This window comes from Cnephaeus nilssonii (assembly GCF_951640355.1).
Source record: "Cnephaeus nilssonii genome assembly, chromosome: 4".
Classification (NCBI taxonomy): Eukaryota; Metazoa; Chordata; class Mammalia; order Chiroptera; family Vespertilionidae; genus Cnephaeus; species Cnephaeus nilssonii.
The window spans coordinates 83,774,755-83,800,527 of record NC_137075.1 but is presented as its reverse complement, the minus strand read 5'-3'; the positions used below and the strand labels follow the sequence as shown (position 1 = coordinate 83,800,527).

The 25,773-nt window shown below is 47.4% G+C and overlaps 1 protein-coding gene across 2 annotated transcripts in view; it reads right to left on the bottom strand.

Annotated features, from left to right (window-relative positions):
- Positions 1–11,819: 11,819 nt before the first annotated feature.
- SUSD6 (sushi domain containing 6) overlaps positions 11,820–25,773 on the bottom strand; it is a 97,426-nt gene continuing 83,472 nt past the window's right edge. The window contains exons 3-6 of one of the 2 annotated variants that reach the window (XM_079769628.1): positions 22,717–22,914; positions 21,570–21,708; positions 17,643–18,070; positions 11,820–15,754 (exon numbers count right to left, since the gene is read on the bottom strand). In XM_079769628.1, coding sequence (XP_079625754.1) covers positions 15,729–15,754; positions 17,643–18,070; positions 21,570–21,708; positions 22,717–22,914 — 791 coding nt within the window. In that variant the 3' untranslated portion in view covers positions 11,820–15,728. Of the gene's footprint in view, positions 15,755–17,595; positions 18,071–21,569; positions 21,709–22,716; positions 22,915–25,773 lie in introns of those variants that run through there. The other variant, XM_079769627.1, reaches the window with a different exon arrangement.

Genomic DNA, 25,773 nt, shown 5'->3' with positions numbered 1-25,773 from the left:
GCAGCTTGCAGAAGAGACCTGGGGCTGAAGAAGGACCCAGCAGTGAGTTAAGCAAACTTGCAACCCATGCCGGGTGTGATCCACTGAACTGGAGCAGGACAGGCCAGCAAAGGTGAAACACACACATAAGGATGGATCATTTACACAGACAACTAAGACCTCTGCCTACTGGCTTTTTAAGGGTTGCTGTTGTTGTTGTTTCTCTCTCTCTTTTGCTTGCACAGTATTTAAAAACCAAAATGATAAATTTCTAATACCTGGTATAAAATCAAAGTTATCATGGCCAACAATTAAAACCTAAAAACTTGGCCTGACCGGCATGCCTCAGTGGTTGAGCACTGACCTATGAACCAAGAGGTCGAGTTCGATTCCAGGTCAGGGCACATGCCCGGGTTGCAGGCTCGATCCCCAGTGTGGGGCGTGCAGGAGGCAGCCAATCAATGATTCTCTCTCATCATTGGTGTTTCTATGTCTCTCTCCCTCGCCCTTCCTCTCTGAGATCAATAACAAATATATTTTTTAATAAATAAATTAGTTAATTCAATAAAACCTAACAATTTGTATTTGGGGACCTGTTTAAAAGCATCTGGAGATCTGTCTTTGGGCCTGTTGGCTGTGAGCCAACGTCTCCACCCTCCCTCCCACCCCGTTGGCCTGGCTGCGGGGAATGTGAACACAAGTCACAGACCCACAGAATGTCAGGCGGTCATTTAGTCCAGAGGGTTACAAACGGAGGGTCTCAACCCATTAGTGGCTCTTGAAATCACTTTATTTTATTTTATTTTTTAAAATATATTTTATTGATTTTTTACAGAGAGGAAGAGAGAGGGATAGAGAGTTAGAAACATCGATGAGAGAGAAACATCGATCAGCTGCCTCTTGCACACCCCCTGCTGGGGATGTGCCCGCAACCAAGGTACATGCCCTTGACCGGAATCGAACCTGGGACCCTTGAGTCCGCAGGCCAACGCTCTACCCACTGAGCCAAACCGGTTTCGGCTGAAATCACTTTATTTTTAATGAATTAGACTAGAAGAGAGGAAAAGAGAAGGCGAGAATCTAGGCTACCAGAGGACATGGAGAAAGTACTGTGTGAGACATATGTCCACCATGAAGGGCAGTCAAAACACAAACCAAAAAAAGAAGCTTGAAAATTGCTGAACTCGCCTAATTCTCTCATTTTACAGATAAGGAAATTAAGGTCCAGAAAAGGTAAGAGACTGACCCAAAGTCACACAGCATCTAGTAGAGCGAGGAGGAGAATGTGCTGTCCGGACCCCAGGCCACCCACCCTGCCTGAGGGTTAGGACCACTGAACACAACTGTGGTCAAACAGGCTCAAGTTAATAGTTTGAGTTGTTAGAAAGGAAACACCCCCTGAAGAGTTGAAAGAATAGTACAGAGAACACCTGTGTTCCTTCTACTTAGAGTCAACAATTGTTAACAATTTGCCACATTAGTTTTATTAATTGGTTGATGTGTGTGTTTGGCTAAAACATTTGAAAATAAGTTGCATAGTCATGACATTCGACCCTAAACACTTCAGCATGCAGCTCCCAAATAGAAAAACATTCTCTGATTTAACCACAATGCCATTGTCACACACAAGATAATGAACATATTTTCAATGTTCATTCCCATAGTCAGGCCATATTCAAATTCCCACAATTGTAAAAAAAAAAAAAAAAAAAAATGCATTTCAGAATTGTCTCCCCCTGCCCAATCCAGGAACCAATCAAAGATCACACATTACATTTGATTGTTTATATCTCTCCAGGCACCACCTGTTCACTGTTTCCTTGAAGGGGGAGTAGGGTCCAAGGACTTACAGCTACCCGCCAATCCCCACACACTATAGTGTGCCTTCCTTGTTTTAGCTGCTGTGAATTTCTAAAATATTAGACATGTTGATGTTTAAATGAATGCCAAAATCACCTCCCAAAAGCAAACAAAGAATCTAGAAGTATCCTAAGAGTTTACATTATCTCTCTATGGGATCTGAATCTCAAATTAAGTTCTGCTGCTATCTAGCAATGTGACCTTGGCAAGTCCTTGGTGACACCTAGGAAATATTAGATGAATGAATGAACAAATGAATGAATGAATGACAAAACGAATTAATTAACTTGTTTCACCGCTCTGGATTTATCATCTCTGTAAGAAAAAAAAGGTTCAGAGGATCTAGTCCAGATCTCACACCTGTTATTATAAGTTCCTGGTCCTGAGCACACAACCACACATACACAAATTATTGGATATGGACCTCTCATCTTTCATTGAAAAATCCCCCATTCCTTATATTATTTCTTTTTTTAAAAAAATATATATTTTTTATTGATTTCAGAGAGGAAGGGAGAGGGATAGAAACATCAATGATGAGAATCATTGATCGGCTGCCTCTTGCACGCCCCCTACTGGGTGCCCTTATTTCTTACTGACATTTCTTCCAGTAGAAATGAGCTCCCAACTGTATGCTTAATGCGCCACCTGGTGGACATATTGCATTGATGCAGTCTTTCCCACTGGAAATGACATAAGGTCAGGGATGTCTGCAAGTTCTTCAGATGTTCTAAAACAGGTGTTGTCCCTCATTACCAAATCCATTTTAAGTGTCTGACAACCACTTTATGAACCTAAACCCATTTCTAACTTTCACCAGGGTTTTTATTTTAATTTGAAAGGGGATCATGTGCCCGAGCAACAAACTATCCAAATGGAACAAATAAGAACAGAGCTTAAGATTTGACTTTGGGTGGTGGACACACGGTGCAATATACAGATCTTGTAACATAGAAACCCACACCTGAAACCTATCTGTTCCTGTTGACTCATGCCACCCCAACAAATTTAATAAAAAACAGAGCTTAGCATTTAAATTAAATAAACGCATTGCAAAATCAATGCGACGTGTGTTTATGACAGTTTGGGAGAGTATCTGGGCATAGGGCAAGCAACTACTGACAAAACTTCAGGGAGAACTATATAAGTCAACAACTGTAGTTTAAAATAATACCACACTCCTCTATGGTCAAACAGGTACTAGAATATTAAAAAAACCCTCTATAAATTCCAAAGGATCCTTACCATTCAGACTACATTCTTTGATACCAAAGCAATAAAATTATCTCTCTATATAAACCCTAATATGCAAATAGACGGAACAGTGGAACAACAGAACAACCGAACAACCGGTCGCTATGACATGCGCTGACCACAAGAGGGCGCGCAGAACATGGTGGGCATCTGCCGGGCGGGATGGTGGAGCAGGTGAGTGGGGGCACCAGACCAAGGTGGGGTGCCGGTTGCTGTCATCGGGGTGAGTCTCTGGTGGTTACTGAAAATTCTTCACTCCCGCACATTGCGGTCCCACCGGGTGCTCACACCTGCTGCCAGCGCTGGCCCTGCTTGCACCTGCTGCTGGCGCCCAGTGCCAGCCCCTATTACTTGGTGCCATCAGTGGGTGCGAGCGGTGGCTGCCGGCCCCAATCACCCCTCAGGGCTTCTCCACCTCTCCCTGCTCCTGAGGGGCGATTGGGGCCGGCAGCCGCCTCCACTGCCGACACCAGCCCCACTCGTACCTGCAGCTGGCACTGGAGCCACTGCTTGCACCCACTGCCGGCGCCCAGTGCCAGTCCCAATCGCTCAGCGCCATCAGCAGGTGTGAGCGGCGGCTGCCAGCCTGATCGTCCCTGAGGGCTTCTCCACCTCCCCCTGCTCCTGAAGGGCGATCAGGGCAGCAGCTGCCACTTGCACCCACTGATGGCGCTGGCCCTGCTCACACCTGCTGCTGGCACTGGCCCCAATTGCTCCACACCATCAGCAGGTGCGAGCAGTGGTGGCGGGAGCAGGGCTGTCAGCAGACAGGGGACAGGAGCCACGGCGGGAGAGGCTCAGACCCGTCCCTGTGCCCACCACAGCCTTGCGGCCCACAGTTCCTTTCAAGGTGCATGAATTCATGCACTGGGCCCCTAGTAAATTTATAATAGAAGTAGAGTTTTAAACAAAATGTCAGGATAGGCAAAGGTCTTTGAATATTTGGGAGGATATAAATAACTTCAAATTTTTTAGAAAAAGTTTGGTTGCCTCTAAAAGAATGGGAATACAATCTTATGGATTCCCAACTAGCTAAGGGATAAATAGAGATGATAGAAGAAGCTAATGAACTTTATCTAAATTGGGAACTTCTGCTCTTTGACATTGTTGAGAAAGTTGAAACAGAGAGAAAGAGAACAAATATTTGCAGATACATATCTGACAAAGGACTTGTGTACAGAATAGAAAAGAACTCTTAAAACATAATGAGAAAACAAACAACCCAATTTCTAAATGCTCAAAAGATTTGAACAGACATTTAATGGCAAAGAAGTTCCTAAAAAAATGAGCCACATCAGTAATCAAATGTCCTTTGACTGGTGAATGAATAAACCAATGATATATCCATTCAACAGACACTATTTAGTGATTTAAAAATGACTTGCTGATACGTGTAACAACAAGGATGAAAATCAAATGCATTATGCTAAGTAAAGGAAGCCAGACTCAAAAGCTACATAATGGATGATTCTATTTATACTAGAGGCCCCGTGCATGAATTTGTGCAAGGGTGGGGTCCCTCAGGGTGGCCTGTGGGGATCGGGCCCCAGATCGCACCCCCAGCCTCACAGCTCTGCAGCCCCACCTGGCACCCCAATGTGGCATGGTGCTGTCCCCTCACCTGTTCCATCATCCCGCTGCGGTCCCGCTCTTGTCAGGGCCCATTGGTGCCGGCAGCGCCTCCACGGCCACCTGCTGCCAGCGCCACGTTGTTGATGCCTTCCATGTTCTGCGCCACCCCCTGGTGGTCAGCACATGTGCTAGCAAGCGGTCGAACTCCCGGTCAAACTTCCAGTCGAACTCCCAAGGGAACAATTTGCATATTAGGCTTTTATTATATAGGATGACATGGAGCTGGCTTTGAGGAGGGGTTGGCTACAGGAATACAAAAGAGTTGGGGGCGGGGGTGGTGATGAAATGGTTGATCATGGTCTTGGTTACATGATTATATGTGTTAAAACTAAAAATTTCTAAGGGTGAATTTTATTTTATGTAAATTATATGTTAATAAGCCGACCAAACTAGTGAAACAGATAAACTCTGGTAGGAGTGATGAAGAAAAAAGAGAAAGTCACACAAGTAAAGAACTTTAAAGCTTGAGAAATATAAAAGAAGACATGATTCACTTTTAAAAAATCAAAACAGAATATCTTGAGCCACTTTATACAAATGAATTTGAAAAATATTTTAAAATAGGTAACTTTATAGAAAAGAATCATCAAAATTATCTCAATAAAATGAATAAAAAAACTAACTAAATCAATAATCACTCAGGAAGTTTCACTGATAATCTAAAGTCTCTCCCACCAAAAGACACCAGGCACATATGGTTTTATAGGTCACTTTTATCCAAATGTTAAGAAAGTAATAAAGTTTATATCCTACAAACTCTTTTAGACAATTAAAGAGGGAAGCTACCTGTTTCATTTTATGGGGTTCACATAGCTCTGATAGCAAACAAGGACAAGAAAATAAAATTATAGACCATATTCACTTATGAACATAAACGCATACATTAAAAATAACAGTGTAGCCTTAGCCAGTTTGGCTTAGTGGATATAGAGCATCAGCCTGTGGACTGAAGGGTCCTGCATTCGATTCTGATCAAGGACACATGCCTGGGTTGTGGGCTTGATCCCCAGTGCGGGGGGGGGGGGGGGGTTGCAGGAGACAGACAATCAATGATTCTCTCTCATCATTTTCTATCTCTCTCTCCCTCTCCCTTCCTCCCTGAAATCAATTAAAAATATATATATTTTTTAAAGAATAGCAGTATATTTTAAAACACACAAGCACATATGCCCACATGCTCTTATCATAACCAAGTAGAGTTTAGCAAGGATACAAAGATGGTTTACTAGCAATAAATTCTATCGATATTCAGTAGCAAAATACATTACATAGCTGCAGAAAACACTTGCTACAATCAAACACTGGTTCATTGTTAGCAACAGTCGGCAAACTAGAAATGAAAAGACAGTTTCTTAACCACATTGATGCCCACAGTCAAAGACTATGAGGAATGTGGCTCTAGTCACACAGGTCGCGTTCCTTGGTACTTGTTGCCACAAGCGAGATTACACACCTCGGTGAGAAGATGAGACCAGGGGCTTGTGTTAAGTATTTGGGGAAGTTTCGAGCCAGCGTGGTTTTATTCCAGGTGCTGCCAGAAAGTGAGGGAAGTCCTGTGATTGCTTCTTTTTATTTTGATCTAGGAGCCCTCTGGTCTCCCTGGCCCCTGCCCGCTGCACAGCCTGCACCCCGGTGACCATGACACCTGCAGCTTTAAAACCCCCCAGGACCATAGTCAAAGCCATGGGAATGGCCCCCAAAGCCATTCCTCAGAGTCAGAGTCTCCAGGTCGTCCCTGCCCCCGGCAGCACCTCCCCACCCACATACCCTTTCAAACCACACTGAACTCGCCCCAACAGCAAAGCCCCTGTCACAGTCCCAGGCCAGTGTCCACACGTTTAGCTCAGCCCGGAAAGCCCGCCCCCTTGCCACCCCTGCGCTGCCTGGCAAACTCCAGCTGCTACCAGACCCAGCTCCAATGTCACTTGCTCTGGCACAGGCTCCAGCCAACGGCTCTGCAGCCCTTTCCCCGGTCATCTCCCTCCTCCTCATTCCTGCAGCCGTGTTTCCTCTCTCCTGCCCTTCCTGCGTCCGTCCTCCCTGCCAAAATGAAATGCTGAGTCTCTGGGCCTGCCTGGCTGGGTGCTGAGGCGTCCAGGGTGAACAGGAGGCCACAGATCAGGGACGGGACTATTCAGGCGCCGCGCAGCGTGAGAACCTCAAGGACAGACCGGAGTCATGAATTCAGCTCCACGGGCCCAGCCCACTTAGCGGTGCTCGGAGAACATCTGTGAGATGAAAGGAATCGGTGCTGTGTCCCCAGACAAGTGGTAACCCCCAGTACCTGTGGATGTGACCTCATTTGGAACCAGGTCTTTGCAGATGTAATCAAGTTAAGACGAGGTCGTCCTGGACCGGACAGACCTTCACCTGGTGACTGGTGTCCTCGTCAGTGGAGGGAAATGTGGACACAGACACACATGGAAGACGGAGGCAGAGATCGGACGGATGCGTATAAGCCAACCAGCGACAGCGGCCAGGAGCAGCGGGGAGAGGCAAGGAAAGATCCGCCCCCAGAGCCCCCACTGACACCTTAATTTGGACTTCTAGCCTCCAGCACTGTGAGAGAACGACTTTTTTGAGCCATCTAGTTAGTGGGCAATTTGGTACGACAACCCTAGAAACGAACAGTGTCCAAGACTCACTGATTCCTGGGTCACATTTCTACCAGGCCCCCACCCAGGGGGCGGGAGCTGCCCGAAACTCCACTGCAGGCTGGTCTCACCTTTCCCTTCCTTGGCACCCCCTGGCCTAAGCCTCCCCTTCCCTGACCAGCAGAGGACCACGCCGCACCCGACACCAGGTGGCGCCAGCAGGCCGCGCCATCCTGCTCCGTGGGCTCCAGCGTGGGCAACAGGGCCTGAGCGTGGAGTCAGCCCTGGGCCGAGCTCCCAAATCCAGGAACTTCTTTAAGATCTTCTCAGTGAAGTGGTTTTGTCTGTCAGAGAGAGGAAATCGGATCTCTGCCCTGCAGACGGTCCTGCCACCAATCCCTGTTCACCCTGGGCAGCCGGAGTTTGAGCTGCTGGGGGAGACGCCAGAGCAAAGGAGGCCTCCCAGGTTCAGCCCTCACAGGCGGGCGGCGCTTGGGGCGGCCCGTGCCCCTGTCCAGCATTTCTCTTTTCACCCCAGGTGCGATTCCCAGAAACAAGCTTTGGTGCTCCCCATTGATCCGGCGTGCTGGACCCTCAGTCCCACACCCCTCCGTGATTATTTAGCTTCTTTCCAAATTGCAATGAATAACTTATACACGTCGGACATTTCACATATAAGCAAGGACGTCTGTAAGAAAGGCATTTCTAATTTTGGCAGGTCTTCATGCAATTATTAGTCTGAAATTGCCCATATGTGACCTTTTATATTAACCTGCAAAAAATGGCAATTTCGTATGATTCGTAGTTTTATATGTGGGCACTTTTGTTCCTATAGGTCTCTCTAGCCTAAAAAGTCCTCTTCTTCCCACTTCTCACCCCACAGCTCCTTCTTCCCTCACTTCCCAAGTCATGCTGGCACTCCACTTGAGCTTTCCTTTTTTTTAAAAATCTGCCTTAAGTTTTAGGTAGGTGTTTAATCTCCTGGATACTCACCGAGGGCAAAGACTGAGTCTTATTTGTGGCTGTGCCCTGGACCTGGTCCAAGGCTTTGTGTAAATCCTAAAAAGAAAAACGGTGGTCTTGTTGCATGAATTAGCAAATGAATGAGTGAAGAAGCGATTGCAGTGGGAGAGGGAGTGGTCATCCCGCAGAGAGGCTATCGCACCAAAAGTTTCTACATCTCTCTGGAGCACAGAGGCTGAAGGGTCTCACGAGACCACCCAGAAACCACAGCAGCCCCTGTGCTTAGTGTGTTTGGGTTGTGCCTTACACACACACACACACACACACACACACACACACACACACGCCCAGATGTTCAGCCCCAGCCAGCAGGCTTGACCTGCAAACAGGCTGCCTCTGCTGGAGGCCGCCAGGCTACTTGCTTCCCCAGTGAAGCTCTGGGGAAGCCCACACTTGCTAAACCCTCTGCGCTGCCTGCCAAGTTGAGAATCATTTCCTGCCCGGTCTCAGACAGTTCACGCTGCCCCAGATGGGCTGCTCAGGAACATTCCCATGTTGTGAAATTTCCTTCTCTGGGGGCCCTGGGTGTCATGGGAAAGAGGAAATGCTGAACAGCTGTTCACCTCGGTGTGGGATGAGACTGTCCCCAAGCCCTGCAATGCCTGCAAATGCTCCTCCACCAGGGAGCGTGGAGGAGGGGCAGGGCTGCCCTGGGAATGTGCCACCTCTTGCCCCAGGTTCAGATGAACTCCTTGCCTGAGGAATTTAAGATGAAATTCCATATATTCTTCTCACACTGGGGATCAGGCATATGTATGTGTGTGTGTGTGTGTGTGTGTGTGTGTGTGTATGGAAAAGTAAAAACTGTGATGCCCCCTCTAAATTAAATAAGCCATGTGTTTTATATATTCCATATTCCAATAATCCATATGGAATTCAGAGAGGAAATCAGTTTTGACTTTTCCTCTCAAACATGGATATCTTGGCCATCAAACTTGGACAGTTTTCAATACATTTTTGTTATGAAGAGTTAAGCAAACATATATTTTAAAAATTAACAAAACAAATGGGAATCAAAACAATATCATTTTCTTTCAACTGGTATATTTTTTAAATTGATAATTGCCAATGCTGGTGAGGTTGTGGGAAAACGAACACTACCAATGAAAATATAATTTGGGATAACTTCCATTTGTGGGCAATTTGAGGTATATCAAAAGCCCCTAAAATGTGCATTTCTCTTGATCCAGCAATTTTCTTTCCAGCAATTTATCCTAAGAAAATAATTTAAAATGCTATCAAACCATTCGTCATAAGAGTTTTTAAAAAAATGGCAAACTAAAAGTCCAAATTTCCAATATGATAGAAAACTTTGCAGCCTTTAGAGTGATGGAGATGAATGTTTTATGGGCTAATAGACTGTACATTTTTAAAAAACCAAAATACTAATAAAAAAGGATCTTTTTAAAGAGGAAAATACAGGTATAGAAAAAAGAACATTGCCAGTAGGAAGTGGTGTTATGGGTAATTTTAATTGTCTTTCTACTGAGATAAAAAGTATTACTTTGGCGTATTTAAAAGTTTTTTAAAAATAATTTTTATTAATTGCAGAGAGGAAGGGAGAGGGAAAGAGAAATAGAAACATTAATGATGAGAATCATCGATCGGCTGCCTCCTGCACCCTGGGGATCAGGCCCACACCCGGGCATGTGCCCTGACCGGGAATTGAACTGTGACCTCCTGGTTCATAGGTCAACGCTCAACCACTGAGCACTGGCCGGGCTAAAGGTATTTTTAAATATTCTGAGAAAGACGCTGAGAGCTTGTTACTACTTTTGCTGCTGTCTAGGGGTCTCAACTTTCCAAACTGTGAGATGGGATTAGCAGCCGGGCAGGAAATTCCTCCTCTCTCCTCCCCTCCACCTTTCTCAGCCCCAGGCAACCACTTCAAAGACAGCCCTTCCCCAGCAGCCCTGCAGGTTTGGTGGGCTTTGTTATTTTTGTCCCCACCCATCACCTGCCATCAAAAGGCAACGACCCCAGCATTGACCCCATGTTGACACGTCTCCCTTCCCCAGCATTCCTTACCTGATGGGACATGTTTCTGCCCATTTTCTACCTGAAGCTCGTTGGTTAGAAGTCTCTAAAGGCAGGAAGGAGGCGGTGAGGGCTTTGAGAGGCAGGCAGCGTCTGATGGGGTAGGGGTGGGAGTCATTTTAGAACTACCTGGGTTTGAATTAAATCCTGGCTCCACCTTGGGCAAGTTAATGCAGGTCTTCATGCCTCGGTTTTGTTTTATGGGGCCTGGGGCTGCGGGTGATAATGGCGCCTGCCTTGTAAAAGTTGCTGTGTGGATTCCCCACTATAGGCTTCCAACTGTGCCTGGCACCTGTAAGTGGTTTTTAAGTATCAGCTATTACCACTATTTTAAGAGTTGGTGAACTGTTCTTCACCTTCCTTGCAACTACAGCCATTATGTTTGTGTGGAGCCTCCTGAGGACTGGTGCCACTGAGGTTAAGACCAAAATGTTTTCCCACCCAACCCTGCGAGGCAGGAGAACAAGCCATCCTGACCATTACACCCAGAGCAATTGGCAGCACAGCCGAGGTGCCCTGTGCACCCCCCACTCACCACACCCTTACCGCCTGCCATGACGGCTCCTTACCGTCAGCCTGCCTGCCTGGCAATGACCTCTTCACCTCTGCGTGCCATCTCCAACATCCCCTCCCAAACGGGTCTTCCGTCTCAGAGGATTGCTTCTTCCCCCACGAGACATACAATTTCTTCCACGGCCTCTAGGTACAGGATGCCGCAGCCCCCTCAAGTCTCTCTTCCTAAGGCATGGAGAGAGCTTCCCCACTCCGCCCAAATGCAGAGCTTAGTAAGTCAATCTGCTCTTGAAACCTGCTCTTAGGATAAAGGGAAACTTCCCAGCGTGGCTGGTGAGGGCCTGTCTCAGGAACCTAGCCGCTGCCCTCTCCCTCAGCTCATCCCGAGCCCCCCCCCCCCCCCCCCCCCAGCCCTGCCGTGCAGCAGCACCGGAGTCCTTTTCGCTTCTCAAACTGGCTGTGCTTGCTGCTGCCTTTGCACCCACACACGTGGTGTTTTGCCCCTTGGCCTCACTGTACGGCCCTCACGTCTCAGCTTAAACGCCAGTTAGTCCAAAAAGAGCTTTGGGTGCCCACGCCCCCTTACACTTCCCTGGTCACACGGTCATCAGGTACCGTCGTAACTGCCTGCCTTCCCAGCACATTAGAAATCCATGCAGGTCTTGCTCACTGCTCAATCCCAGCATAAAAACAGTTGGCACACTGAGAGCGTTTGAAAAGAGAGAAATGTATTCCCACTTATGTTTGTGGCCTCTCTTCCTTGTGGCATGGACCGCCTCCCTGTCCCATCTCCATCTCCTGCCAGGCACCTCTCCCCAGAGCTGGGGCTTCATCCTTTCATGAGCTCCTACCCACACACCATCTTTTCAACCTAGGGTTTCTGTGCAAATTTTATGGAAGGATCGCATCTCTCACAACTGCCTCGTAAGAACTTTTTTTTTTTATTATTTAGAAATGCAGTTATATACATAGAATTAAAATTAAATTAAACTTTGTACAAATATTAAAATACTATCTTCACACCCACTGCAATGTACAGGATACCAAAAAAATATATATAAAATAAAGCAAACCCAAACTGATTGACATCCTGCACACAATGATGCAAGTGTTGTTTTAAACCATTACGAGTACCATTCTGCAAGGTTCCATAGTGGTGTGATGAGCCAGGGCAGGGTGTGGTAGGCAGCCACACAATCCGCATCCATCTCTCCTCCCTGCTTGACAATCCAAGTGCTCGGCTGCCTGGTGCAGGGTTTAACTTTGATGTTTTCATTCAAAATTCTACTAGGTTTTCAACTGGAGATTAAGAGGAGTTTCCCAGCAACGCTGAGCCCACCAAGCAAAGTCCCTCTGAGCCCTTCACTGATCATCAGTAATGTCTGCCCCTATGCTGAGCCCCAGGAGGCCCCAAGAGAAGCTCCCAGCCAGCACATCTGGGGTTCAGCTGGAAAGCCTGCATACCACTTCCCTTCACGGTCCTTTATTCTCTTTAAAGAGGAAAAAAAAAAAGAGCAAGGATGTAGAAATATTTGCAGCATATTCCGCTCTTGATGTAAGCATGTAACCTGGGAATGGAAGTGACATTGTTACGGGGGAAGCAAGTGGTCGGAGCGCTCAGCTGAGACTAGGAGGGAGAGGCTGAGTGCTATCGTCCCTGTGCCACCACTAACCAGGCAGGAAGAAGATACCTTTGTCGGTCTTCCATTCAGCTTCTCCATAGAATGAACATTGGGGGGGGGGGGGGGGGGGGGGAGGGGCACAAGATAACATTAGTTCTAGTTTTATTTGCAAATGGAGTGTTAGCACACACACTGACATGCCTTATAACCCAAAAACTGACAATTGGCCAGGACTCAGCCCATTTCACAGTTTACGCTGAGTGAAATGGGAGCACAGCACACAAAATCCAGAAATGGCAAAAGATAGAGCCTACTTGCTAAACTAAGGCATGGAAAGGGATGGAAATATAAGTGATCTTCACCAGAGACTGGCCCTTGTAAGTCACTGGAATGCAACTGCAAGTTGCCAGGACATAAAACTTGCATTGAGTTAGCTCGTGTGCAAAAAAAATACCTTTTCAAACAAGTCCTTTGGTGCTGACCATTCTCCTGGACAAGCCCTCTGCTGGACTCCCCTAGAGGTGAGCCCAGAAAAGCAGGGCTATGGACAGTTTTCCCATCTGCTCCAGGCTCCTGACAGCCTCTTTCCTGGCAGCCTGCCACCTGCCACCGTCCTATCTTAGTCAAGCCCCACTTAGGCAGCTGTAAAGTCCCTAATCCCTTGCAAGGGACAAAACTCAGAAGCTCCTGGAATAGTAGCAAATGGTTGATGGCAAGAAATTGCTTCAGGGAAAGAGAACGAACAGCTGTCATGGATGCCAGCAGGATGAAGCCTGGTTCCTGCACCCACAGACCCAGAAGTGGGCCTCATCCATGTCAGTGACAAGGGGGTGGGGTGAGGAGAGGTGGGGCCAAAATGGGAGGCCCCCATTTACCCTTCTTTCTTTCCTACCAGGCACACAAGTCTGGGTCTGTGACCCCAGGACAGTGTTGGTGGCAGCTGGCTGGAAGAACGCTGAAGAAGGAAGGCTTTTAATTTTTCCAAGGCCGGAGCCAGTAACCTATGGGGCTGAATAATCCCAAAACAAAAAGTGCAACCTCTTAGGGGAGGAAAAATGCCAGAGTAATGCTATAAAAAAGGGGTAAGATCTCTCATTAAAAGAAAAACTCGGCTAGAATTCAGGTTTTGGATGACTGGGAATAAATCAGCAGGCTTAGCAGACTCCAAATCCCACACCATGTGCCCTGCTTTCTTTTTTGGCGGAAGACAAGGGTACCCCTGCGGGGAAGGAGAGCCTATGCATGGGGAGGCAGCTGGGTCATGAGGGACCCACCCTCCAGATGGGCCCAGAGCCCACGACTACTGGCAGGCACTCTTCTGGAAATGCCCTCTTTTGAGGCTAAGGACAGCCCCCTGGTACATTTCATCTCCCTCAAAGACTCTGACCTCTAGTTCTGGCACCTTTGACAACCTGTTCCATGCCGAACCATGCTGGCCTGGGCAGGCACAGAATTCGCAGGCTCCGGGGTGAGAAGGGGGTGGGGAGGAGTGGCTAACAGGCACAGCAGGCACTGCCCTTACCCTGAGAGAAAGGAAGACAGCAGGGGCAGAAAGAGGCCAGGAACGAGCGGGTAGTAAAGTGCGTGTGAGAGTGGAGGCAGGAGGCTGAGAGGAGGCCGTTCCCCTAATCTTCCAGGCCACCCACTCCTAGAGCTACCCTGCTTGGTCAGGTATTGAAAATATATTGGGCTCTTCATTACTTTTACCACCCAAGAGGCTCGGGGAAGGAGCGGAGGGCCAGCATGGGGGGTGGGCACCTCTGAAGTTCCCCAGCCCCAATGTTTCAGAAACAAAAATAAATGCCACGTCTTTTAAAGATGGAAGCAGCCTGCCTGAGCTCTGCCACCCAGCCTTGTCAGCATTCATGACGTGGCTGAGAACTGAGAGCTGGAGCAGAAGCATCTGGAGCATGGAGCCCACTCCTTCACCACCAGGGCCAGGTGCCAGGCTGCTCTGCAACCCTTCACCCACAGGCAGCCTGCAAGGTGTGTCTGTGGGGGTGAGGACTGCCTCTCAGCCCCTCCCCCGTGCCCAAGAAGACCAGGGAGTCATCTATCAGCTGTGAGCAGGAGGGGACAGCAGGGGAGGGCAAGAGTAAGAAAAGCAGCAGTGCAGCAAGCAGCAGGACGCTTCCTGGACCAGTTACTAAGGCACGTGACTGTGGTGAGGAGGACCCTCAGGACTGGGGCTGGCGCTGCCTGCAGCTGCCTGGGGACTTAGTCTGTACCTCTCAGGTTCCCCTCCGTCACCACGAACCCAGAACGGGCAACTTGCCCTGTCAGTGACCAGATGGACAGTCCCTGGCATCTCAGCGAGCTCCTGTCCCAGGGATGATTCCCCTCAGAACTCTGTGGGCAGCAAGGTAGCAGGCTGCCCGCATAAACCCCAGGAGGCAGCATGCGGCTTCCCCTTATACTCCAGGGAAAGAAAAGCGGAGGCCAGGAAGCCACGCTGAAGTAGGAGGCGCGAACGTGCATATTGGGAAGACAACCGTTATCAGCCACCTCCTGCCCTCCCTTGGGATCTCCTGGAAGCTCAACACAGCAGGGCCAGGAGCTGGCACCTGAGCTGGACAGCCGGGTGCTGGGTCAGCTTTGGCAGGCTTTCCCACATCCTCCGTCCCCAGCCAAGAAAACGTGCCACCCGTGTCAACCAAGGGCAGGCCCAGGGACCCACACTCTTGCTCCAGTTAGAGTCCCTCTTGTCTCCCCAGCTTCCACTCTTGGATCTGCTCCTGGTAAGCCCTCAAAGGAAACAAGCCAGACCCAGGCCCACCCCTTGTGTGGCAGGGGGCAGCAGTGCAGCCACTAAGGCTTGTAGGAAAGCAACAGGCCTGCGTGACAGGGGACCTGGACAAGGTGGGGGGAAGGCACAAGTAAACACAGCGGTTCTCTGGCCCATGTGGGCTGGTGGGGGTGGCCGCCAAAGAGTTGGCTGGAGGGCTCCCAGAGGCCTCAGGGACAGGAAGGGTTCAGTCCGGCACATTCAAACATGTTCCCGACACAGATGGGAAGGCTGGACCAGGCAAAAAGCCAGTTCCTCCAGCTGTCAAGCAGGCAGATGGCAAGAATCTTCCTTGAGTTTCCAGCAAGGTGGGCCTGCATGCCCTCAGAGATCCACAGATCCACAGGTGGCAGCTCAGATAGCCGGGCACAGGGAGAGGGAAGAAGGGCAGAGAGGACCATTGCAGAGGAGAGAGGCCGGTGGCAAACCTCATGCTTCTTTCAACAGCGGGATGTCTACAGGAAGAGAAGGAAGGAAGGCACAATGGTTACCCCACGTGGGTCTCTGCAGCACACCAGACCCCACTGTAGGGGCCCTTAATTTAAAAAAATAAAATGCACTACTCATACTCTTCTAGGTAGTCTAAATCTCTGGTCTCTTTTTTTAGCACTCTTTGGCTCATCTCTCCGCCTGCCTATGTGGTAACATCTGAATGTTCAGACCGGTGTTCAAACCCCTTCTGATTTCCCTCCTCTGCCTTTACTGCTTGTCTGGTTGCTTCTCTTTCTGTCCTTAATCTCGCACTGTGATAGTACTGAGCTCTGTTCAAGTCCCACCTCCTCCTCAATGTCATTGTCCAGCTGTGTGATAGTGAGTAATTGACGCTTCAAGGTCCTGACTTCCTACGGTGCTGTCGGTCCCGGACGGCGTGGGCATGGCCTGCATCAAACTTGATAACCGATGTGTTTTGTTTTCTGAACCCCTCATTTTGGCATGGACCCTATGATTCTTGATTCCATTATTTCTCAAGTATAAGCCCCATCTTCTCAAGTGACTGACAATCCAAGCAGGCAGAGAGAATGTTTTCTATTTTTTTCTATCAACCCTGAAACCTAACCTGACACTACGCACAAGATGGACTCTCAAAATGCTTGTTTGGTACATGGAACAAAGCGAGGTAGCAAGAAGGGAAAGCGCTGGCACCATCGTGGCTCCTTAGGAAGGGCAAGGGCTGAGATTTGCACTTGGACGTTGTCACTCTGTGTGGACACACAATGTGTGCGCACTGGGACAGACAGTGTGTGTGGCTGGCTGCCCATGGGGTCAATGGTTTCCACCTGTAAACCTTGGTCAATGATTTAGTTGACCTTTCCTAGCTCTATATCCTAAAGAAGGCAGGCGTGTTGCTAATCATTGGGAAACTCCATAAACATGATCTGCATTCAAGAATTTCCAATTTCTTTGCTTTCAGATATTCTAAACATTAGACACTAACTGTGCCTGGGATTCCCTGGAAGCATAAAGCTTTCTCGGGGGCGGGGGGAGGTTTGTAAGTGCAGAAGTACTCGCTGTCAAAAGGGAAACATCCAGGTTTTGTCTGTATCCTGAACCACATTGGGATTTCATGTAAAGTGATAGAGTCAACCCCAACATTCAACTCTCAAGGCCCTGGCAAAAGCAGAGGTGTCAGGAGGTGGCAATTTCATTCTACAGCTGGTTTGCCACAAAGGACCTGGAGTCATCTGGGAGGCAGCAGGGCACCATGGGCCATAAAACACAGGCTTTGGAACCGATCCACCTGGCTTCACATCCCAGCTCACCAATTACCAATGGGCAAGTGACTTAGCCTCTCGGAGCCTCAGTTTCCTCATCTGTAAAACGAGGACAGTAGCATGTAATACCTACCTCTCAGGATCACTGTGAGGCTTATCTGAGATAGTGTAAGAAAGCCACCTAGTACAGGCCCTGGCATACTCCTATTTAAGACGGAGCAGCTGAATGCCATGGAAAAGAAACAGGCACCAGTTTCCTCTGTAATATGACCCCACACAACTCCCTGTAATTCCTGTCCTTTCAGGAGTATAAAATTACGTGAGGACAGACCCCATCCTCACCTCCAACCAGCTGTTTACTCTTTGATTTAGCACAGCCCTGTGGCCAGGAATAATTTTGGAGACTCCAAACTATCAAAATTCACAGACCACAATGAAAGTCTCCCTATAAAGAGCCCAAAGAACCACCTAGAACTGAGGGTAAAATCCTATTTGCAGGCTAATACCCCAGGTATTATCTTTGTCTCTCTCCTTCCCCCAATACACCAATTATTAGAGAGGCTCACATCCTTCCTTACTCCCAGGAGGACCTGGAGCTGCTAGCAATTCATGATCAGTACAGACCACCTACCGTCTGTGTAGTCCTCCGATGTGAGGGATAAGAGGCTTTGTATGTCACTGTTCTCTGAATCCGGGGCTTCTTTGTGTGCCAGTTGGCTGTTCCCTGAGCCGGCCACCCAGGAAGAGGTGGTTGCCTGATGCACTATCACAGTCTCTGAGCCCCGGGAGCCCCAGGCTTCGCACAGTCCAGACTGGCCCGGGGCCTCCTCCTCTCCACCTGCAGAGGAGCAGGCTCCCTGGTCCTGTAGCTGCTGCTCCCTTGGCCCATTCCTCCCACTAGGCCCAGACCCCTCTGACAGCACAATCTGCACTCTGGGGTCAGCGGGCGGCACGCAGTGACCGGAACTGCCATACACAGCCTCCTCATATGACGGTAGTGCAACTTGGACTCCATCCACCATGATGGAGACCTGGTCCCCAGATACCCCCTGGTCACGCCTGCATCCGGAGGAGGAAAAGACAAAGGAAGAATTAAAATACACAGACAAATAAATACCATAATATTGTACTAACAACACTAACCATTTTTGAGCACTTACTATGCACCTGATACAGCACTAAGTGCTTTTTATACTTTATCGCACTGAATCCTCACCTGAGCCCTCTCAGGTAGAACTTTACCAACAATGCAGATGAGGCTCAGAGAAGTTAAATAACTTGCTCACAGTCAAGAGCTAGTAAGGAAGGAAGCTGGGATATTTAAATCCAGTTCCACCTGCTTCCAGAAACTGTGTTCTTAACCTCTGGGTACACAGGCATCTAGCCCTCTGGTCCTGTGCAAAACTGGGAACCTAGAAATAAAGCCATTCATTCAGCACAGCTAGAATAAGAAGTGAGAAAAAGATGGCTGCTACCTGTGAATAGAACTAAAAACGATTGCCTGTATGCGTAAATGAGTACAGTGAATGATATGTAAAATATATCTCCATGCCCGGCCAGCGTGGCTCAGTGGTTGAGCATCAACCTGTGAAGCAGGAGGTCATGGTTTGATTCCCGGTCAAGGCACATGCCCCGGTTGTGAGCTCAATCCCCAGAGTGGGGCCTGCAAGAGGTTACCAATCATTGACTCTCATTATTGATGTTTCTAGCTCTCTCCCTCTCCCTATCTCTCTGAAATCAATAAAACTATTTAAAAATATATACACACACACACATATATATACTATATATATAAAGTATATCCATAAAGTGGTTTTTATCTATTTTATTTATTTTACTCAACATTATGTTTGTGAGATTTGTTCATGCACTTTTTTGGGGATCACTTGTTATGAATACACACACATACACACTTTTTAAGAAAAATCTGAACCATTTTCAAAGTTAAAGACATTATTCAGTACACACCTCCCAAGAACCTTGTCTCCTATATAACTACAATTATCATTATATCCCAGAAGTTTAACATTGGTATAATACTGTAACACGAATTTCCCCATAAATATATCCATTTCAGCTGTTGTTTGTTTTCATCCAGGACCCGTTTAAGGATCATGCACTGCATTTAATTGTCCTGTCTCTCTTCTTATCTCCTTTAATCTAGAACAGTCCCCTGTAGCTTTTCTTTCATGACAATTTTTTTCTAGACTTCAGGCCAGCTGTCTCTTAGTCCCACATTCTGGACTTGTCTAATTGTTTCTTTGGGATTATGTGCAGGCCAATTTTTTTACTAGAACACAACATAGGTGATGTGTCCTCAGTGCATTACAATCGGAGACTTATAGGCTATGGCTGGACAGCACTATTATTAGACTATTATTAGTTCTCAATTTCTTCATCTATACTTGGAAATAAAATCTGTGCTACTCAATTCAAATGAAGTCACACTGTAAGGATGACAGAAGTGGCACTCATAAAGGTACTTAGAGGTTTCTGGAAGGAAGACAAACTTTGATGGCAAGGTGGCATTAGAAGGCAGTGTATATTCTGGCATGTGCTTAACTTTAAATGTTAAAAATAAATTTTTTGTTTAAAAAGTAATACACGTACACAGTACAAAATGCAAACAGGGTCTCAAATGAAAACCAAATCTCCCTTCCACTCAAGTCAGGCAAAATCAGCCAGTTACTTGTAACAGACTTACTAGTTAACTGCAAAAAGGAAAACCTCCCTAATGTGAATGAAATGCCAAATGCAGTTGACTTTATGTGGAAATAGCTGATTCCTTCAAATAAACAGTCCCTTCCAAACCCTCTTTATTCTATTAACTGCTTAGCAACCTTTAAAAATAGTGGTTAGTGCCCTAACTGGTTTGGCCCAGTGGATAGAGCATCGGCCTTCGGACTCAAGGGTCCCAGGTTTGATTCCAGTCAAGGGCATGTACCTTGGTTGCGGGCACATCCCCAGTAAAGAGTGTGCAGGAGGCAGCTCATCGATGTTTCTCTCTCATCGATGTTTCTAACTCTCTATCCCTCTCCCTTCCTCTCTGTGAAAAATCAATAAAATATATTTTAAAAATAAAAATAAAAATAGTGGTTAGAGCATCAGCCCAAGCACTGAAGGATCAAAGGTTCGACGCCAGCCAAGGGCACATACCTCAGTTGCGGGTTCGCTTCCTACCCCATCAGGGCATGTGCAGGAGGCAATCAGTCGATGTGTCTCTCTCACATCAACATTTCTCTCTCTCTCTCTCCACCGCCCCCCTCCACTCTCTCTGAAAAGCAATGGAAAAAATATCCTCATGTGAGGATTTTTTTAAAAAGCTGCTGTGCGCTCCCCTCCCCCAACTAAACAAAATAAAAAGAAAGACCACACACAGTACAGAAAGATTAAACTGAGCCTGGTCCTTGTCTGTAAATCCCAAATCAGAAGCATTTTATTTAAAGCAGTTTAGTCTGTTCTTTCATTCATTTAGCCTGTGAGTGACAATAGTGACTGATGAAGAGCTTGAATGAAAAGAAACTGTTCCCGAGAGAGGGAATGAGCTACTGCAGAGGCCACGACAGCCTGGGAGAGAAGACCATCCTAAGGGATCCAACTTGGGGCCACTCCTCACCATTGGCCAGCCCCCTCCCCAACCACACCCACCCAATCTGGAATGTGGCTAATTCACTCAACTGGAAAAAGTCAGGCAAGAAAACACCTCCCCTGTTTTAGTATGGTATAGTGCACTGGCTCCAAGTCCTAGCTGCACATTGGAACCCACTGAGGAGCTTTGTAAGACACTAGTGCCAGATTCCCACTCCAAACCAAATAAATCAGAATGGCTGGGGGCAGAGGCCCAGGTGTTGGTATGTTTTCAACTCCGAGCAGGAGTCTATGGACAGCCAGGATTGGGAACCGGTATATTGGGCAGTGACTTGTAAACATGAGCCTGCATCAAATCACCTGGAGGGAGTGTGGAACCCTGTCACTGAGCTTCAACCCCAGAGTGTCTATCAGTTGGTCTGGGGTGGGAACTGAAAATTTGCATTCCTAAAAGTTCCCAGATGACACTGATGCTGCTGGAACCACACTTTGAGAACTACTGATGTAGGAAAAAAGACATGGTTTTGGAGTTGGACAGATATGAGTTCAAATCTCAGCTCTGTCATCATCTAAAGCAGCGGTCACCAACTGGTGGTCCGCGGACCAGTGGTGGTCTATGAGGTCCGAAAGGTTGGCAACTGCTGATCTAGAGGGATGACATTGAGTAAATGACTTAACCACTCTGAGCCTCAGTTTCCTTATCTTCAATACTCCGGTGAAAATTTTTTGAAATTGAATTTATTAGGGTTACATTGGTTGATAAAATTATATAGGTTTAAGGTGTACAATTGTATCATACATCATCTGTATATTGTACAGTGGGTTCATCCTATGAGGATTAAGATAATGTATGCAAAGCAACAAGCACAGTGTCAGGCACATCAGCACATGACAGAGCCCTCCCCTTCCCTGGGCACCTCCAGGCCAGCCAAAGGCCAGGCCCACAGTGATGCCTGCCACCCGTGCTCACCTGCTATGATGGAAAGACTTCAGCTTTGGCTGCAGCAACACAAACAGCACCACAAGGAGGAGAATGAGTGCCACGGAGCTGGCAGTGGAAGCCACGATGGACAGTGTGGGGACCCCAATTGATGTCTTGGTGTCTTTCTCTACAGAAACAAGCCATCATCAGAAGATATTTGTATCCAGACAAATACAACATGAGCCCCACCCACAGCTGATCTTATCAAAGACCCCCTGCATGGTGTTGTGCAGAGACATACCTTGGCCAAGGTCATTTTTAGGAGTAACAGTGCAAAGCAGTTTATACACACAAGAAAGGGGACCATTTCCCTATCCTGCTCCTGAAGCTAATATTCCCTTCACTGTGGGCCTTTGAGGACCATCTGACACCTAAACTCACTCACCTAGAGATCTTACCTTTTTAACCACTTCCGTTACTATCCCCCAGTAGCCAGCTGGTAGACAGCAACCATTGAGATGAACACATCAGTCCACCATTTTAAGTCCCACCTATCTTTTTCCCTATGTGGCAGAAAAATTGTAAGAACTGGGCTGTAATAACCTTACCCTGTTCTAAGATCCTGCAGCTTCAATTGTAACTCTCAGGCTGGTTCCCACCCTTCTCTGGGATGTGATGGCCTCTGAGCCCAAGTGTGAAACACAAAGATGGCTGTATACTTTCCTGCAGGCAGCTGGATTTTCCCATCATGCATGATAGGAGGTGGGGGAGGTCTTCTGTCCAGCTGGACTACAGCTCCATAACAAAACAGTTCATTACCATTCAAAAATAATAATATAAAAGACTCACTATAGAAGGTGTTAGCATGGTGCTCATGTGTTAGCAGAACACGGTCAAAGGTCACCAGCACTTGGCTAGGCAAACAAAAGATCAGGAGCATCAAAGGGACCTTACACAGCCGAACAGATGCCTCAGCAAAGCTACTGAGCCCCTCGGTGGCTCAGCTGAACCACAGTGGGACACACACCAGCAACCCCAAATGTTTTCACGCAGACATGAAACCCCAAAGGAAGGGAGTCTGCAGGGCATCAAAGGGCCCACACTGCCCCACAGCACAGGATGCTCAGGAAGAAGCGGGCGCCACTTCCCTGGAGTTAAAAGAAAACAGAACCCCTTTCTCATCTGCCAAACTGACCCTCGTTAAGATGGCAGCTAATCTCCATGGCTGGTTTCCATTCGCCATTCTTACACGTCAGGTATTTGTAATCGCCCTTTAGCACGTAGCCTTCAGCACACAGGTACTCGATGACACTGCCCGAGTTCAAGGGGTCTCTGCAGGGCCGGGGGTGGCAGACATAGCCACCATTCTCTGGCTCCGGGGGCAGGGAACACACTGCAAAGACAAAGAGAGAGCGGGGTTTTCCAGCGGGAGTCCTCTCAGTGACTCAGAGGACAGTTCCAAAGGCTTCAACAAGAAACACAAGGAGCACAGAGCCGGTGTCTTGGAGAGGCTGCTGGCCCAACGTGGAAATGCAGGCTGCCACTGAGAGAGTGAAGGGCGCTGGCAATGATTTTAGTTTGGCTGATTCCAACACTCCTCTCCCCCACCTCCTGTTGATTCCAACAGACCTCCCCCACCTCCCCCACCTCCTCTCCCCACTGTTCCCACAAGCAAATGGTAGACTCTGACAAAGTCCTGAACTTACGGAGATCTAGCACATAATATGGCTTTAATAACACCTGCTGAAACACACAATGAATCAGTGAAAGGTGGTAAAAAAAACTCTTAACTTGCATGGGGGGAAATGTTAGCCTTATTTCCAGCATCAATACCAGAAAGGACTCCATTGTGTAATAAAAATGTGCCTTCTCGCCCGGCTGGTGTGGTTCAGTGGTTGAGCATCGAACTACGAACCAGGAGATCACTGTTTGATTCCCGTTCAGGGCACATGCCCGGGTTGTGGGCTTGATCCTCAGGGTGGGGTGTGCAGGAGGCAGCTGATTAATGATTCTCTCTCATCATTGATGTTTCTCTCTCTCACTCCCTCTCCCTTCATCTCTGAAATCAATAAAAATGTATTAGTAATAAAATAAAAAAAAGCCTTCTCAGCAGCAGAGGGGATTTCTAATGGATTTCCTGGGAGCACCTCCCACTTCCTGACTATAATAGTCACTTCCATCACTTGTCTCCAGCCCATAGTAAATCTTACATTTTTTGTTGGGGTAAGACGGTCTAGTTTTAAAAGCACCTTCCACAATACAACATACAAATGATGTATTATAGAATTGTACACTTGAGACCTATATAATCTTATTAACCAATGTAACCCCAATAAATTCAATAAAATATTTAAAAAAAAACAAAAGCACATTCACCTCCTATCCTAGTCGTTCTGACAACTCCATGAGGGATTCGTTCTGACATCCCCTTTGAAGATGAGTACACCAAAGCCCTCAAAAGTTAAATAACTTTTAGCCAAGTGTATGCAGATTAAATGGCAGACCTGGGAGCAGAGTCAAGTCTCCTGGTTCTAAAAGCTGTGCTCTTTTACACCAGCAGACACTGCTTCTGCCCCATTAGCTGGGTGGGCCTTTAAGAAGTGTCAAGTGTATCATTCAAACACTGGGAACCCCAGTGTAGAGAAGCTGCAGTAATGATCAGTCACAGAAGCTGGTAGGTAGGTCTGAGCAGCCTGGAGGGGAGATTCCATGGCCTGCCCTTCTGACCCTGGACAGACACCGCAGAACTGAAATCCCAGGAAGTGGATTAAGTGGTGTACTGAGCCAAAATAGGAGGGGCACAGTGTGGGCACTAAGGGATCATTGTTTGGAAGACTAAGCTGGGGGAGAAGACCCACTGGCCGGATGGCCAGGCACCCACAAACTTCAACTTTCCGAAGCCTTACTAATGCAAAAAAAGATAAAAGTTTCCAAAGGACATTCGATTTTGCTGACTAACACCCTGCCCCTATTTTGAATACCACCAAGGACATCAGTATTGAGAACAGGAACTGTGGGTTTCTTGTTTTGTTTTTTTCACTTCCTCTAACAGACCTAGAGTCTCTGTCTGTCCCAGATATGGTGATCTCCCATTCAGAGGCCCACCCACCACTCTCTCACTCAGAGGTGCCCTTACAGCCTCTCACCAAATACCACTTCCCTTCAACCTACAAAATGCTCTTAAGCAAGCTGACTGTTGGCGAGGATAGAGGATGGATACCAAGTCTAAAAGGAGAGGACGGCTCCCTGCTCTCTAGTTGCTTATCACTAAGATGGGGGCAAGCTCCATTTTAAAAGAGCTGTTACTAAAACAAAGCTGGGGTAGGTGCCACAGGGATCCGGAGGAAAAGTCTGAAACTAGGAGATGAGTCCACATGTCTCCTCAGTCCCCTCTAAGGACACACCTTCCCCAAACTGTTCCAAAGCCACCAGGACACAGGCAGACACCAAACACTCCTTCTGGTGCCTCTTTAAACTTCGGCCAAAGAGTTCAAAGAGCTGGCCAGCTAAATTTTCAAAGAAACCTCAGCAAACTGCTTCACCCTTTACCCCTTTTGTTCAGGCAACAAGCCTGCCACAGATGCCTCCGGCTCTCCTCCAGCTGTGTCTAATTGGTTCATTTCCTCAGCATAATTAATGCTGAGCATCCCAGGACAGCTCCTGAAGCAGGCAAGACCCACACACAGGTCCAGTGTGTTGGGAAGGATGGTCTCCAGGGAAGAGCTGATTCTAAAGCCACTCCTGCTTTGCTGGGAATTTATGCTCTTAAAGCCCACATCTTCACAGGATCTTTGAGTGAGATCCTGAAGGTCACCTAGCACTCCTTTTTATAAGTAAAAAAAGTGAGGTCTTCAAAGAAGTGACTTGTAATTCAATTTCATTTCAATTCAACTAATATTTACTGATTACTGAGTAAGAGTCATTGTGCTACGCTCTGAAAAAGGATAAAAACATAAGGACTTAGCCCAGCCAGTGTAGTTCAATTGATTGAGTGTCATCCCATGCACCAAGAGGCCACCAGCTTCATTCCTGGTCAGGGTACATTCACAGGTTGCAGGCTCAATTCCCAGTAGGGGGCGTGCAGGAGGCAAATAATCGATGTTTCTCTCTCAATAATGTTTCTATCTCTCTCTCCCTCTCCCTTCCTCTTTCTCTAAAAAAAAAAAATCAATAAAAATATATTTTTTAAAAAAACGCATAAGCACTTCAGGTACTTGTAGTCAAATAGGGATATGACAAATAAGTACATACA